This window comes from Periplaneta americana, chromosome 6 (assembly GCF_040183065.1).
Source record: "Periplaneta americana isolate PAMFEO1 chromosome 6, P.americana_PAMFEO1_priV1, whole genome shotgun sequence".
NCBI classification, from domain to species: Eukaryota; Metazoa; Arthropoda; class Insecta; order Blattodea; family Blattidae; genus Periplaneta; species Periplaneta americana.
The window spans coordinates 117,221,933-117,239,408 of NC_091122.1; the positions used below are offsets into that span (position 1 = coordinate 117,221,933).

Sequence of the window (17,476 nt, forward strand, 5' to 3'; positions counted from 1 at the left end):
ACAATGTTCATGTATGTGTTTATATAAGAATATTTTATATAATTAATAATGCCAATAACTTAAAAATAAATGTCTCCTCTGAAATTGTGTTCCTAAGTTAAAACGTTAAAATTGTTCAAATTTTAAAAAAGGTAACACACCTTAATGACAGATGAGTCCGTTTCAACACCGGTGTGGTGTCATCATCAGTGTCCCTCAAAGGGCCCGTCTGTGATTAAGATATTTATATTATCTTTGTTAATATTTTAAACACTTTTAATGTTTGAACTTAAAAAAGCTTTATAGTTTAAATATAAGTGTTAAATGAACAAAAAAAGAAACACAATAAGAAAGTGTCCCTTAGGTACAGTCTGTGTCATCAGTCGAGTTTTTGGAAAACTACGTGAAATAAGGGTAGTTGGCGTTATTACCTCAATTGTCGTTATTCCCCTTGCCACCTTGTATATTGTTTGGACGGAGTTACTCAATAATAGACCAACCGACAATTCGTAAAAAAAAAAAGAGATATTTGCACAAATCTGTTGATGGCAGGCTAATTTAACTCGAAAAAATCAATAATGCGATATCTGAATTTTGCTGCTATTCATAAACAAGAATTCGTTTATTGCATAAAATGCATTTATTTTTCTTTGAAATATTAATTCAACTGCTGGTCTCTTATTGAAAATCGGTTAGCCTTTTTTGGTATTATTTATCCAATTTTTTGTAATAGTATGAATGTTATAATACTTGTTGCATAAAATTGTTTATAAGAAAACAGGTTTTTGGCGCTTGATCTCTTATTGCATAACTCCGTCCATTTAATTCTCTTTCAAACAAATGTTTTAATCATGCCTAGAAACTTGAATCGACATAGCATTCTTAAACATGTGGTTTACAATTCCAGCTATCGGTAGTCTTTATTGTAAGAAATTATACCGAGTTTTATATATAGACGATTTCTTCTTCTTCTTCTTTTCGCATATCTCATTTTCACGCATTTACTCCCTTCCGTTCTTCTACGATTGTTTTCTACTTTATTTTCATTCTTCCTCTTTCTCCTACTTTTTGCGTTTTCATTTTTCAACAGTATTTTCTCTATTCTTCTGTTTCCTCCTCATCATTTTTGTTGTAATCATAACCATCATTATCAGACCTAATCTCAGTATAGTCATTTAATTGACAACTTCTTATCAAAGGGGACTGGATTTAATTCCAGATTAGATCATGTGAGATTTATGATGGACAAAGCAGCGAGATCTCTCCGGATATCTCGATTTTCCTTTCCACTCTCATTCCAGCACTGTTACACTGCTGCCTCAATAACAGCTATTGTTATAAATAAGTAATTAGTAATTACCAGAGAACCATAATGTTTGTAATAAGACCCTGTCCTCAGCACCTTTCGCTGTGTTACAGTATTTCGAAATTCCGGGTGTGGTAACTCGCCTCTTCTACATGGTGCTATTGGTAGCGCCTGCATTGCAGACGGCGGCCATTGTACTGTTCGCGCTTCTGGGCGTCGCCATGCTGGGCCTGGCCGCGTGTAGCTGCAGCAAGAAGAATACTACCGTGGCCACCAAGATAATCAGCAAAAGCCAGCATCTGTTGGAGAAGAACGCGGGCGAGCAACTGCTCAGCAGGACTCAGCAGAGACCCAGACTCTCCAGACGGAGATGACCTCCTCCTTCTCTCCTTGATGGCGTGTATCAAAAGTCTAGATCATACAATGGCAACGTAACTCCTTACCACTGTTCGTTCAGTGGTAGCTCGTGAGTCGTAGGGCTGATGGTCCATAAACCTGCCGTTATATTGGCGTTACAGTGACAATGGCGGAAAGGAAAGATTGGAGGGAGAAAAATCTAAAGGATACATGAGCTTTTGCGCTCTTGCAAAGACTTTGAGATGGATTGGAATATTTTTTGTGAATTCCAAGTCTATTGGCTGCGTGTCGCGTTTTGGAATTCGTCGTTCCTCTGAAGGCATTTTGAGAATTTGCATTCGTTTCGAGGACTTCTTAAATGTAATAAGTAAGTACTATCACACGAGAATGATGAGAACATTCAGTAGACCTACATACACGGTGTTAAAAAGTATCCAATATTTTAGGAGGTGCTAGTATGCATCAAAACAAGAAACTAATGTCTAATAAACATGGATCCTACAATACATATTTTCTGAGATCTGAATATTGTTCATAGGAGGTGCTCAATGTGACGTCCATTCATGGTAATGCATTCCTCTCCCCTTCGGCGTAAGGAACCACGCACTCTTTGAAATTGACCTGGTTGTTCTTGATAACCAAAAGTCTAGGGGATTTAGGTTTGGGGAACGAACAGGTCAAGGTGTGGGGCCTGCCCAATCAATCCAGCGTCAGGTGTTCACAAACATTGCGGAGAAAATGTGCTGGTGTGCCATCATGGATGAACCACATCTGCAGTCTTTGCTGACATGGCACATACTCCAGTAAGGTAGGCAATGCGTTAATAAGAAAGTCCTGATAACGAGCTCCAGTTAATCTCTGTGGTAGCACGTATGGCCCTTAATCTATCGCCAAGAACGCCTGCTCATACGTTGATTGAGAATCGGTGCTGATGCCTTGTTTCTTCAACTGCATGGGAATTTTCATCAGCCCATACATGTTGATTACGAAAATTCAAAACACCATCTCTGCTGAACCCCGCTCATATCTGAAACGAAACTTTTGTTTTCAGTATTCCTTGCGACGCATCAGTATTCCATCAATTACGGTATGATTATCTGGTAGCCTACTGTATTGTAGGACAGAAAAATGCATTGCTATGAATGGACGTCACATTGAGGACCTCCTATGAACAAAAGTTCAGATCTCAGAAAGTATGTGTTGTAGGACCCATGTTTATTAGACATTTTTTTCTTATTTTGATGCATATTATCACCTCCTAAAATATTGGATACTTTTAACACCCTGCATAACATAGGATCGGACTTCTCTGTTGAGTACATTCACATATCTATGTCTAGTTTCAAAATCAATGATAAGATACAGGAAGAAAAATCTAAACGTTACGCTGAATCTGACATCTCTCCAATGGGTCTCGGACCTGGTTAGAATAACTCCTACGTTAAATTCAAGCCCGTTAGTCACTTATGTAACCCCGGAGTTCCTCGTCGGACTGAATGGACTTCGAGTATTTTGGACAGAAGAAATTTAAAGACTGACGTAACTTATCATAATACGTAAAAAAGTGGAATATTCATTGCTAGGCACTCGTCCACGAAGCAAAGAACCCCCAGTCGCAGGTTTGAGCCGCTTCTTGCTTTTCTGTTAGCACCGTCATTTCTCACGGTCAAACGGCACTCGGTGAATTTCGTACTGCGTAATTCAGAATTCAAATTATTTCACTCCTTGATTTTTAGTTCAACGAAATATAAGTTTCTCTCAATTATATTATGGGTTTATTATATTTTTAAAGTCAAGCATATGAGACATTTTGTTGAAATTATTTCAACTACACTGTAGTATAAACTTGTTTGAGTCTTCCTTCACAGTTTGTGTGGCAGGCTGTCTTAAATATGACGCATAATCAGCGTATTTAATGATCTAGTGAAGGACTGCATAACAATTATTGAAGTTTACAACATACAATGTCTCTTTCCACGTGTAGGGGAGAGTCGGGTAGTATCGGACATCGGGTAGTATCGGACAGTGCGTTTCTTTCATCTACCACCATATGGTAGTACCTGAATGACATGGTTACGTTTCTCTATGCGACATCACAGAAACGTAACTATGTCAATCAGGTACTATCATCGTGTGATAGATGAAAGAAACTCACTGTCCGATATTACCCGATGTCCGATACTACCCGACTCTCCCCTAAATCTCCCGTTAAGCTACAAATTCAATAATTAATCGTTTCCACTGCAACGCAATTTAACTTAAAACTAATACTAATTTTTATAATTTATATTACCTAGCCATTTAATGTAATATATATAATTGTTATAGAGTGAGTAGCAAATAAGTCACAGACCTTTACATGGTAGGCTACGTATTCTTAGACTATACATTTTAGATTGCGCCTCCTCATAGGCATCTCTTATTACGTCTTTGCGCGGCGTATTATCGCAGATGACGCGAACTCGTTGCACACCTGACAAACTCCCATCATGTGACCTTTCCATCGAAAATAAGAGCGCATCTCAAACATACATACAAAACAACAGTACTTGAGGTAACAAAGAAATTTCTGATTCGTGTACGTGAAAACATCCGACTTTCAGGTGCAATTAAAGGAACGTAAAGGGAAAGGGATCCCTTATACTTGTAGACGCCATGAAGATGCTTGGGGGCATAGCGGTAGAGCTCCATGCTTTCAAATGGCAACTAGGCACAACACGCGCTCTGTATAATGCGAACAGAAAATTCGAACAGTTCATTTTGTTGTCTAAGAATAAACGATTTGGTGTTTAGCCTATAATGTTCCTGTGGAGTTTAGCCTAAGCCCTTATTTTGAAGTTTTTTTTTATCTCTGTTAAGGGAGCATATGGTGGGACTCCTACGATGCAGAGTTAGCACGACGCCGGATCTTAATAATACGTTGGACTAAGTATGAGTTAGCTACAGCGTCTGATTTCCAAACTGGAGGGCCGCTTGAAATTCGGACGAATCCTAGTAAATTAATTCTGGGTGTACAAACATGGTGATTGACAGGTTTTCTCTTACTAATATACCTTTTCCTCTGTCATGATTCCATACATTCTCTATCATTTCATTATTATCGTCACAATAAGTATTCGGCCTTAACCGACCAGCACATAGCATAGGGTCTAAATTTCATATTTTACTATTGTTTAGAGTTACAAACAGATCATCCTGTCTTAAAATAAGATAAAAGACTGTTTTACATATCGGAATTGCCTTTGTGTTGCTATACTCTTTCCTAAAGGCCTACAGTTCAAGATTTTCTTTGTGGTTTATTCTCAGAACATGTACGTTCCAATTTGTTTTCATAATAATTCACATCACTGATTGAAACTTGGTAGCTTGTTCCCAGCTTCAAGAAGATTTGTATTTCTGTTTAGCTAGAGGGTGTCCAACATCTCGGTGTCGGCTAAGTTTGTAACTTAAAACTTTCTTGGAGTAGTCTGTTGATATTTTAAAAGCATATGAAGAGTTCGCGGGAAAAACGATGAATGTCACATTTCTGTTAAGGATTACATAATGATCTAATTTGAGTCTATAACTGCAAGATGTAGTGCTGTTTCTATAGAAAATAAAGGAAAGGATTACTGTATTCGTGGTGATAATTCTCCTTTTTACCATTTTTCATAAAAACAACATTAAATTTCGCAGTGATCCATTGAATTAGATAATGACATCAACCTTAAGAAAACTGTGACATTCATCGTTTTTCCCGCGAACTCTTCATATGCATACCAGTATCATTCGGTTTTCACAGTATATTCTCTTTCTTATGTTTGAACTATTTACTTAAAGAATCTACATGCGTACGTTGAAATATTAATTGTGCTCATTCGATTCTCTCTAATTTGTTCGTCTTAATGTTCAATATTCACTTGCTCGAGTGAGCACAGGTATGACGACCTGCTTTAAAATTCTGGTTTATAATGGCTTACTATTATATTTCTACTTTTTATATTGCAATATATATTAATACAGAGTATCCCAAATTGATGTATACACATTTTGAAACACTATTTCTCAGCAACGAGATGAGACAGAAATATGATTTTTGCGGTTTTGTATTCTTTAAGCCAGTGCATGTTCAAAATGGACCCTCTTCCACCACAGTACACTCCCAACAACGACGTACAACAGAGCGACATATCAACCGGATTGTTGCTAATGGAATATCACTACAGGCATGTTCAATCTGAACTCTCAGTTCCTCCAGTGTTTGTGGTTTTATGGCGTACACTGTGTCCTTTAGAGCTCCCCATAAGTAGAAGTCTGGAGGGGTTAAATCCGGAGATCGAGACGGGTACTCCGCAGCACTTCCTCTTCGTGTTATCCATCTCTGGGTCGTCCTCATTTAGTGTGTGGACAAGTCTCGGAATGTAAGGCTTCCATTTTTGAGCTCGTAAAATTCGATGAACAATGGATTTGCTGATACCAATCTCACGAGAACATTATCTCATTGATTTCTTTGGGAATTGTGCAAAAACCTGCATGACTGCATCAACACTCTCGTTATCGGTGGAATTTCTCTTTCTTCCGCACCGCCTTTTCAACACATCTTGCACCGTTCCTTCGAACCTCAACAACGTTCTCCACTTTTCAATAACATTTCAGTATCCACATACGTTCATCGAACGATAATTGCACCGCCATGTTTGTTTATAAACAGATGAACATGTTTCCATGCGTTGCACTGCCTTCTGAATCATAAACCGCAAAAATCGTATTTCTATCTCATTTCTTTGGTGTGAAATAGTATTTCAAAGAGTGTACACATCAATTTGGGACACTCTGTGTATCTCTTGGTTGTATTGCTGTATATAATCTTAAAAGAGAGAGAGAGAGTATAAATTTCTTGTTCTTCTTTGGATTTTTCAAACTTTTTATTTAACTTTACGTTTGTTACTTCCTATGACGCTAATATGAAGAAAGAGTAACTTTGTGACAAGTACATTGGTTGAGCTACTAATTTAATTTATAGCCTGCATCTATACAGTTGTAACATTATCTGAATTGTGAAGCATGATTCAAGGCTTTTGATACATCTTTTATGACACATAGCAATCTACAGCTGATCCCATCTAATTTCCCTGGTGGAATAAGATGTGATGGACGTCGGAGTACCAATATTGATCCTGTTCTCCTGGAAGCATGAGACTCAAACAGAGAAAGTTCGACGGGGATACAGTGATGTTCTTTGTAGACTGGGCGACGAAGAAGCATGGTCACCGAAATATGTAATATAATTTGATGTACAACAATACTGTAATGTTCTCTTTGTAAACACGTTTTTAACCCTAAGCTTTAAGTGTTTTCCATCACATAATATGATGAAATATATTTTTTTTCATAAATCCTAAAGAGTTTTTTTATTGATATGAAAAAGAGAGATCATCTCATTTTTTTATTCAACGATTTTAAAGCTAGACATAGCATATGTTTGTCTCATGTAAATATTCGGTATATATGACGTCGTTTGTTATCATGATTGTTACTTCTTTATGATATTTTTAAACCTGGATGTCATTAGCTGACACGTACTTTATTATTGTATATATTACGCAGTAATTAAAATAATAATTTTATTAATTTAAGGATTGTCAAATCACCTATGATTACATTCTTGCAAATCCCTTTCTTTTTTAAAGTTACAGTACTGAGAAGTAGAAAGAGAATGTACTGTAACTACAGATAGGCTACGTGTGAGCCTCTGGATACAACCGATTCATCACATACTGTACATAGAGGCCAGCTTGACCGCTTGCTACGTCACAAACCCAAAAATTATAACAATACATATTTCTACGATAATATGTCCCTGACACAGTTAAAACAGAAAATGATAATGCTTTTTGCAAATCCATAGTAGTGTATATTATCTCTGTAGATTCTTCAGCTGTTTTTTTTTTGTCACTTTTCAAGCTTTCCCTTGCTTTTCAGCCTTCCTCAAATGCGGTTCATATAGAGTTTCCAGTTCCAATTTTCCTCTGTGGATTTCCATCTACTGATAGTTTATTTTTATAGAGGTAACAATTTTTGCACGTGCCTTTTCGTGGTGTGTGGAAATTTAAATTAAAACGATATAAAAATGTACCTGTATATAATATATGCTCTTTGACAGGCGATAATTGTTTTTGTTCACAATAAGTTTAGTATAAACTGTACATTTTTCTTACGTTCAAAATCGGGGAAAGGTGTTTTCTTTGCGGATTGTCTTTCCTTGTGTAGTGAGATTAAAGGCAGGAAACTTCTTATGTGTTCGTTTACCTCTTCTATATTTAGGAACAGGGTTGTAGTGGAGATGGTGCGGAGCGACGCTCCGGCACTGTGTTCGAAGGTGGAGCGGAGCTCCGGCACTGATTTGGAATTTTAAAATCTGTTTTGTCATCACAATACTTTCCCAACTAACGATATCTTAGTTCATGTGAGAATATTTAGTGATTATATTTTCTGTGCTTTCTTTAGAAAATCGGAACAAGTTCGGAAGTAGAGGGTCGCGAGACCACTAGGAGCGTAGACGGGATGTATGGTGAGAAATGGGGGAAGAATCAGTGACAGGACAACCAGCAAACTAAACTTTAGTGGGCCTGCGCGAAATGATCACGTTCCTAATTCACTTTCGTTTCGTATCGTGTTTCGTTAGTTTTCGCGTCTTTGTACGATACAGGAGATTGTCTATGGTGTTAATTACCGGAATGTGTTGTGTTTGTTTCCCAGTTATTTTACGAAGTGAATTTGAAACAGTTAATTTACTGCCTATAACGTGACTAAAGGACTGCTTGAAACTTTTATTTTTATCTATTGTCCTACAGTAAATATGGAACAAAATAAACATAGACAAAAAACATTAACTTCTTTCTTTTCTCGTGCCATTGCTGTTACTAGTGGATTTACAAAACCTTCCTCTTCTGATATTGTTGTTATTTCAAGCCCATCGCTTTTATTTGATGAACCTAGTAATTCAACCAGAAATAATGTTATAAAAGATACAGTTCCAGTGTGACTGCGAATAATATTCAACGTCATAATGTACAAAATAGTGAAAGCCAAAAAGTCGGCCTGCAAAGTGAGTAGCCGAAGATATGGAATGAAGAAAATATGTAGTCAAGAAAAAAAAAAAAAAAAGAAGCTTATCCGTGGGTTGATTGTAAGTGATGTAAGCTAGGCTGTAAAGTGTGGCATGAAGTAACTACATTAGGTACATTAAAAAGAGTGTATTTCTGTATCTAATCAATGGCTTTCATATTCAGTAAATTACTACGGATCGAACAGATCAGATCAGCTCAAGTCACTACGAAAAAAATCATTGAACACAAGAAATCCAGTGCTCATAATACAGCACAAAAAATTATTGATACGTCTGAAGAGCAATCAATTGAAAATGTTGGCGAATAAACGAGTGCAGCCCACCATGAAGCAATAAAAGTGAAATTTATATCAGCTTGTTACATTGCGCAGAATGATCAACCTTACAGTAATCATTTCGGTTTACTTGAGCTCCAGAAGCTAAATGGAGTACTGTCATTGCAAGTTTTCTTGAACCTTACATCCCCTAAGTCTGTCTTTGGAACTGCTCGGTATGGCATGTACTCATCAACGTAACGGCACGGCAAGGATGCACCTCCCTCGGGTAACGTGACTCTTTTCAAAAAACGTTGGTTCTTTTAACTTACGGCTCTCTAGTGTAAAAGAACTTGGTTCAATACAGACATCATCTTCTCTCGATATTCTGGTTTTTAGAGGAGAACATAGTTTCGTAGCAAGCTTTAATTAACCTGTAATGAGTAAGTATTTAAATATAATCGTGTGTACACTCCTCTCTCATCCGGGCTGGGGACCGGCAATGGCGGAGTTACTACAGCTACTTCTATACATTATATAGGCCTACATGACTTACACCTTCAGCTAATAAGTACATATTCTTATAATAATATTTTACAGGCTTATTATTTGAATTTACATTAATTTACAATTATACACAATCCATATCCCTATCATTGCTGCCATCATCGCTTGTTCCAAAATTAATTATTTCGTCAATGGCATCATCCATTCGGAATTATCTTCTTAATCGTAGGTACTACTTTCTGAACATGATAGAATTCTTCGATTGTATCCCGAATAACATGTTGATCGAAGTCGTCCATTTCAACTTTACACAAGTCTAATTCTGGAATGAAATAATATGTTTAGTAGAACTATAAGAAAATAATAACTTGCAACAGTAATTCATTATGTCGCTCTCAATACAGACACTATCGTAAATAACTATTATAGCAATAGTTTCTAAACATTACATACCTATTTTTTCCCGGAGTAGTGTGAGGTTCATTCGGTTGTAATTCGATATTATTTTTAATTCTCTTCACGGAACTAATACTTTTGCCAGAGTATTTAGCCGCTTTCTTATATTCCTTAGCAAGAGGTTCCAGCAAATATTTGTTTAATTTTTTTCTCCTCGCAACGCTTAATTATATTTGGGATAAATAATTTCTCTTTCTCGGCTATGGATAACAGCGTTACTTTTTCTCCGCGGTGGTGTGATTTCACCATAATTACTACCCTGTGGTTGCTGCTCCATGTTAACACTACTGGTACGCAGTGAAGGAAATAGCTCTATGTTTCTTGACAAGAGATTATGCTGCGGAGCATGCGCAAACAACTCAGTTGGCTCCACCCGCGTTACGCGCTTCCTTCCCTCTGCCCCTCTGTCCCCGCTCAGAAATTTCAAGATAACTTGCAATAACAGTAGGTATTGATTGGTGTTGCCTTGCATTCTCCTTACAGTCTTACTTTATAGCATTTCTTTATTTGTCCTATTTTTTTGCATCCAAACCTTTCCCCTTCCCCAAAGATTAAAAAATATAAAGAGCTCCGGCACTGTAAAGTTTGGGACTACAACCCTGTTTAGGAATCTAAGATACAGTCATACATATATTGCATTTCACTTTCAGAACCATAATTATTTAAACTGTCCATCTTTTAGCGAAAAACTCGAATGCAGAAACATAACCTTAAAGTACATAACCTATTTACAAAACTGTTATAATCAGGGGCAGCCCATCCTTAGGGGCAACCGGGGCCGTGCCCCACCAATATTTTGTTCACCAGCAATTTTCTTTTCGCATTTAAAATGCGTAAATTTTGTTCAGAACAGTGTACTGGATTCATAATTGTTTCAGTAAATTTTATAACATGGCGAAATGTGTGTCAGTAAAACGTCAAAGATTGTATGACACTGAATATTGTGAGCTTGGGCCCGCGTCAAAGAGCCCCACAACTTGAATCACTTTAGCGCTCAACTGCCATGGTGCGAGGTATTCTATCGACGGAGATTCACGAAGTGCTACGAAGTTACCGTCACGAGTATAATGCTTCTTGCTGGGGCCCGCCTGCCGGACGGAAGAGACAGTCACAGTTATTTGTTGTGCTGTGAGTCGCAGTGCCACTGAACAGTGGGCTAATTCTAGAAATGTCCTTGTGAACTTTGAATAGTGCATTCTAGCGAAGTGTGAAAACATGAATAAAGTGGATTACCTATTAAAACAGCGTTTTCTTCGTTAAAATTAGAAGATAAACTTGAAGTTAAACGATTAGGTGCACATCAACCCAGTGACTTCAGTTTTACACAGGCGAGTGGTATGAAAAGGAGAACTTTCTGCGACTCGTGGTTTACAAAGAAGCCCTGGCTAACTGTAAGTGACGAAAAACAAAGTTTATTTTGTTTATATTGTTTGGTGGCGAGGGACTGTGGACGTCGAAAGGTTGCATTTAAGGGAACGCATCAAAAAACAAAAGAAAGTGCAATGCATTTAGAAAATGCTTGTAAGTTTAAACTATATGGGACAGTAAATATCGCAGCACAAATTGATTCCGCGGTCAAGCTTTCAATCCAGAAACACAACAGGTCACAAAAAACAGACATATACTGGCAAGAGTAATAATTGATTCTTTAGTATTTTGCGGAACTCACGAATTATAACTAAGGGTTCAGAACGAAAATCAGGGATCTGCAAATCGGGGAAATTTGTTAGACTTGTTAGCTTTACTTGCCAGTCTTGATAATGTATTGGATGAACACTTAAACAGTACTTCTGTTTTTAAATATAATTTATACATTATACAAAATGAATTATTAGACAGTGTGTATGATGTATACATCGAAGATCTGAAACAGAACATTAATTCTACAGATGTTGTTGTTGTGCAGGCTGACGAAACGACAGACATAATCTGCAAAAGCCAATTTGTTATTATTTTGAGATACATAAAAGGTTGTAAACCTGTGAAAAGGTTTCTTTCTTTCAAAGAGATAAACAACCGCACGGGTAACGGTCTAAGCGAGGTTCTAAAACAAAGTCTACAACCTTTCAAATTAGAAAATAAACTCATAGCTCAAGCATATGATGGTGCTGCAGTAATGAGTGGCAGTTTTAGTTGTATTGTGCTGAACTAATTTTTAAGCAGAAACAATGAACTAAAATGAAATAAATCTTCGCAAAATTAGTGAAATATCTGGCCCCACCAACAAAAATGATCACGAGCCGCCACTGGTTATAATTGAAATGACTTAAGCCTGCATCACTTGATTTGTAAATCCTTCTGTTTTCTTAGAGTGCTCAAGAAGTGCAGTCATTTGCAGGCTATTTTGATAACTTCTACTTAAGCTACATCACTTTATTTCAAAACAGGAACGATAATTCTTATATTAGTTACTTTATGTGTGTAAGTACTAATTAGTAAAATCTTGATTTAACCATTTGCATCCTCGACCCCTCTACGTAAGCTACATAACGAATTTCTTCAGGATATTAATACAATTGAAAAACTACTGTATAGTTGAGTTTGAATCAACATAAAATGAATAGTATTTTGAAAATTTATATATTTTATGCACTTTTCAGATAGGATGAACATTTCAAAATTAGTTTAAAATGAAAGAAGCCGTACAAGTATTTAAATGAACTTTATGTACTATTTTTTTAGTGACATGTTGTATTTATTTTCGGTTGTTTTTTTAATTAACTAGGTTATTTAGCGTCGATGGAATTGATGATAACGTGATGGTATTTGTCGAGACAAGGTCAAGAATTTTCCATATTACCTGCCATTTATTTATTTATTTACATATTTATTTCTTTATTCTGGTGTGGTTAAGTGGTTAAGGCCATCAGGCCTTCTCTTCCACACCACCAGAAATACAAATATAATAATAGAAATAAAAAAAGAAAAGTCACTATAAACAAGATAAAGCCATACAAAAATATACACATGTTACAGTCACTCAAACTTTAAATAAGTAATTAAGTATCATAATTAATTATATCCTAAATAGTTAACGAACATAAACAAGAACTTTGAAATTTTAATCTAGAGTAAAAAAACACAAGTCAACACTTCTAGCAATACCTAAAAACCATGAAATAAGACAAAATTTTCTAATTTAATTTTGAATTGTGATAAAGTTCGGCAGTCCCTGACGTCATTAGGTAACGAATAACGAAGGCGAGGTATTTCTACAGTGTAGGAGGATGAGTACAAAGACGTTCTGTGATGAGGGATAGAAAGGAGTTTTCTAAGAGTTTTAAGAAATTGAAAGCTCAATAGCAGATAATACGAAGTAGAAATATGCATGATTCTAAATAGAAGTGACAATGAATGTATTGTTCTTCGTTCCTTCAGACACACTCATGAAAGTAACTGGAGCGAAGACGTTATATGCTCAAATTTACGAGTATTCGCCTTACAGTTGAGGAAAACCTCGGAAAAAGCTGAACCAGGCAATCAGCCCAAGCGGGAATCGAACCCAAGTCCGAGCGTAGCTCCGGATCAACAGTCAAAGGCGCTACCGCCTGAGTTACGCCGGTGGTTGGCATAATGTTACCCCTGCGTGTGGTATCTTTGTGCCATATATTAAACTGAATGAGAAATACAAATGATGTACAGTATATTCTAGGGTATACATTATGTTACACATACCGGTAGGTGTTATATTGCTATGCAATGTTAATTTTTTAAGGATTAAATAAAATAAATAATGATAAATAATAGGAATGTTGATAATAATAATAATGAAATATAATAATAATAATAATAATAATAATAATAATAATAATAATAATAATAAAATATAGTATACAGTATTACACAAAGCTTTCATAAGCGAGGTACAAAGTTGGCCTTCCCACAGATATTCCAGTTCATTGCATCCCAAATTCTTTTTCTGCTTGTCGCTGACTCATAGTGACGTCGCGAACAGCAGTTAAGCTTAGGCTTTTTTTTTATAGGATCTGGTGTATAATCTGCAATTCTGCATATTTTCAAGCTTGTGTTTGTTTTGAGCACTGCCTGTTTTGTGTTTGAGAGGAAAACATAATGACACAAATTCACCCTAGACTTACACTTCAGGAAAAATGTTAGAAAAGTAAAGGGAATATGTCAGAAAAAAAATCAATCAATTTCAGAACACACACACTCTTTGACTCCATATTACACTACACAAATACACCCCCACAGGAAACAAAACAAAAGGCGTCAAGACCAGCAACAATCAGTTCTGGAGAAGGTCAATAACATACCGAAACATGTTAACCAGGTACTATATAATTTAACACAAGAAAGACGTATAATACAATTGCGAAGTGATATAATGTTAAGAGTTGTGTAATCAAGATGTATACAGAAAAAAATATTACACCATTGTAAAAGAAATTAAAAATATGTTTAGAGTTTTACTTAAATATGATTACAGTGAACTTGATGGGTGTTGTAGAAACACTACTTGGATCACAAAACAGATCAACTGTCCTCTAGCAATAACTTTGTAGAATTTTACTATATACAGTACTCTGTATCAATAAATGTTAAAAAAAAAACTATGACTGATTGGGATAAAGTATTCCCTGGAACACAAAGTAGACCCTCCTGTTTGTACTAGAAGTTCACTATATAACCTACAATGATTGTTCAAAATTAGTAAATTCCAAATGAAGTTATCCTTGTTACAAAATAATATTATAATGTGGTTGTATAAGCTTGCAACTTCAGGATAACACATGATAACAGATTAGGAAATGATAATAGATTAACAGGTTAGGAAATGAATTTTATAAAGAAGAGCAGTGTGGGAATTGGAAAGAAATTAAGATTCCACCTAAGAACTAAAATTTCAACCGGTTTTCATTTATATTTCTCTTTATAAATTTAATTGATGAAGAGAATCTTAAAATAATAAATTTTAGTAGAATCCCTAACTTACTACTCGCAAGCCAGATATCTGGATCGTCCTTGAAGGGATTAACTGAAAATTCCTTACTGCATTTGTAACAGACTTTAGGACCTAAGACTAGAAAATAAGAGAAGAAGGATCATCATTACCTGAATATCTACAAATTAACAAGAATATTATTCTTTATAAATACTGAATCGAAGAACGATGAGAATATAATCCATGTTGAATCTTTCGTACACTACTTTTAACACTTGAATATAAATAATTGATTAAATGGTGATCTTACTCGTGTTAATTATGTAAGCATGTGCGGCTTACAGCTGTTTCGGTGCTACTTGACACCATCCTCAGAGCCTTGTGTGTCTCGGCGCCATCTCAACTTCGCTGCCTGTTGTGTGGGTGTGTTCGTGTGATGAAGAGTTGTGTCAAATAGTGTGTGTGTTCTGAAATTGATCTGTGTGTTGAGAATTTGATTAGGGTATGTTTTAGTGTGTCTGTATATTTCATATTGTTCTAGTGTGTATGAAATATACAGACACACTAAAACACACCCTAATCAAATTCTCAACACACAGATCAATTTCAGAACACACACACTATTTGACACAACTCTTCATCACACGAACACACCCACACAACAGGCAGCGAAGTTGAGATGGCGCCGAGACACAGAAGGCTCTGAGGATGGTGTCAAGTAGCACCGAAACAGCTGTAAGCCGCTGTAAGCACATGCTTACATAATTAACACAAGTAAGACCACCATTTAATCAATTATTTAAGAATATAATCGTTTAAATAAAGAAGGGAACTCTCGAAAAGGAGAGGAGAATGAAAGACGACATTGATTTCGATAAACGTCATATTTATTTCTGTATAAAATTTGTTGTACATAACAACATCTATAGTTTTCCATCCCATTTAACCACATGAAGTCATAAAGGAAGTAGCACCACATTGATCTCGCAGCAATGTGGATCAGCAACTAGTGTCCAGAATATTTACTGACTTCTTTCTTAATGAGTGGAACAACAGAGTATCATTATAGCAGCAAACGAATGAGGAAGGCTGTTAAATATAACGTTTTCCTCACATCGATCTAATTTAATGCCCATTAAATAATTCAAATCGTATAATAGTACGAGATATTCACTAGTTAAGCAAGATATCTTATTCCGTGAATCATGGCATTACAAAGGTACAAGATGATAACATGCCAAAATAGATTTGGTATTCTACATTTGAAGGTACAGTCTTGACTTTTCAGTGAATAAGAATGTATAAGATTATCCTGCATATTATATTTGTCGACTTTAATATATATTAAAAACTGGAAAACATTTATGAAATTAAAAGTATTTATACAACATTTAATAACATACAGAATGTTCTAGATATTTGTTTTGCATTATGTCAAAATTAAACGGTAAAACATTGCATAATTGAATTTCCATTTATATTCCGAAGAAATGTGCTAAAAATTATTATCAAATATTAATATGACATGCTGATTCTTTATAAAATTTATTTATTGTGTATAATATTACTAGAATTTAATTATTTTATTACCATAAAATTTCTGAAAGGATTCTGAAATAATAAAATTAGTTGGTGATGATATAGTGTTTGGCTTATCAGTACTTCAAACAAAAAAGTTTATATGTAATACTTAGGAATGTGTGATATTGTTTTTATATCATCTTTGTTTTTTGATTGGAATAGCGTAATTAAATTAAACATGATATATTATTTCATCTAGCTGAACTAGACCACGATGTAAGTCTCATAAACTCATACTCAAAATATTTTCGTAACTCAAGACTTCGGACGTTCTGGACACTAGTAATGGTCCCAATTTCTGCCTCTTCATACCAAAATAGTGCTGATATATAGTTCCATAAAACAACAACGTAAATAAGTACACATTCAACATGTGCTCATCTGTAATACTAACAAGAGACAAAGAATTAACAGGAAACAATTTTGAGCAAAATTCACTATAATTGCACTTACAGTGTTACTATGTTGTAAACCAACATATACAAACACAGCTGTATTGCAGCTTCATGGACGGTTTTCACGCATACATACTTACAAACATACACGCTTACACATACACACATATGCACTCCACATTATACCTTGTTTTAATGGAAAGCCAAACAAATGTGACCTGTACAAGAAATCAGGTCGCTTTATTAAATTTAACTGAATAAACTTAAAGAACACAAAATATACCATTGATCAAATGAATATACTAAAGCAGACATATTATGAATGATAAATTTAATTGCAATAAAAATGGTTACAACATTTTTCTGCAGATTTAAGGTAAGGGATATGTAAATTTCAGTAATTACATAATTCACAATATCTTTATCTGCAATAGTAATTACATAATTTCTTGTAAAAAAAAACAAAAGTTTACCTTACATTATCTTGAACAAACAGTGTCTTGTGACAATATATTTCATCACAATAGAATTGTCATAATAAAAAAAATAGATTTTACATAAAGTTGTGTTAAAATATTTATTGTGTCTATTTTGTAACCAATTATGCCTCATCTTAGCGTTAGGATTATG

General features: G+C 35.4%; 1 protein-coding gene across 2 annotated transcripts in view; it reads left to right on the top strand.

Annotated features, from left to right (window-relative positions):
- The window catches only part of LOC138701667 (scavenger receptor class B member 1-like), a 159,718-nt gene extending 152,461 nt beyond the window's left edge, over positions 1–7,257 (top strand). For both annotated transcript variants that reach the window (XM_069828801.1, XM_069828802.1), the window contains one exon: positions 1,399–7,257. In XM_069828801.1, the coding sequence (XP_069684902.1) occupies positions 1,399–1,659 (261 nt within the window). In that variant the 3' untranslated portion in view covers positions 1,660–7,257. The remainder of the gene's footprint in view (positions 1–1,398) is intronic.
- The last annotated feature ends 10,219 nt before the right edge of the window (positions 7,258–17,476 follow it).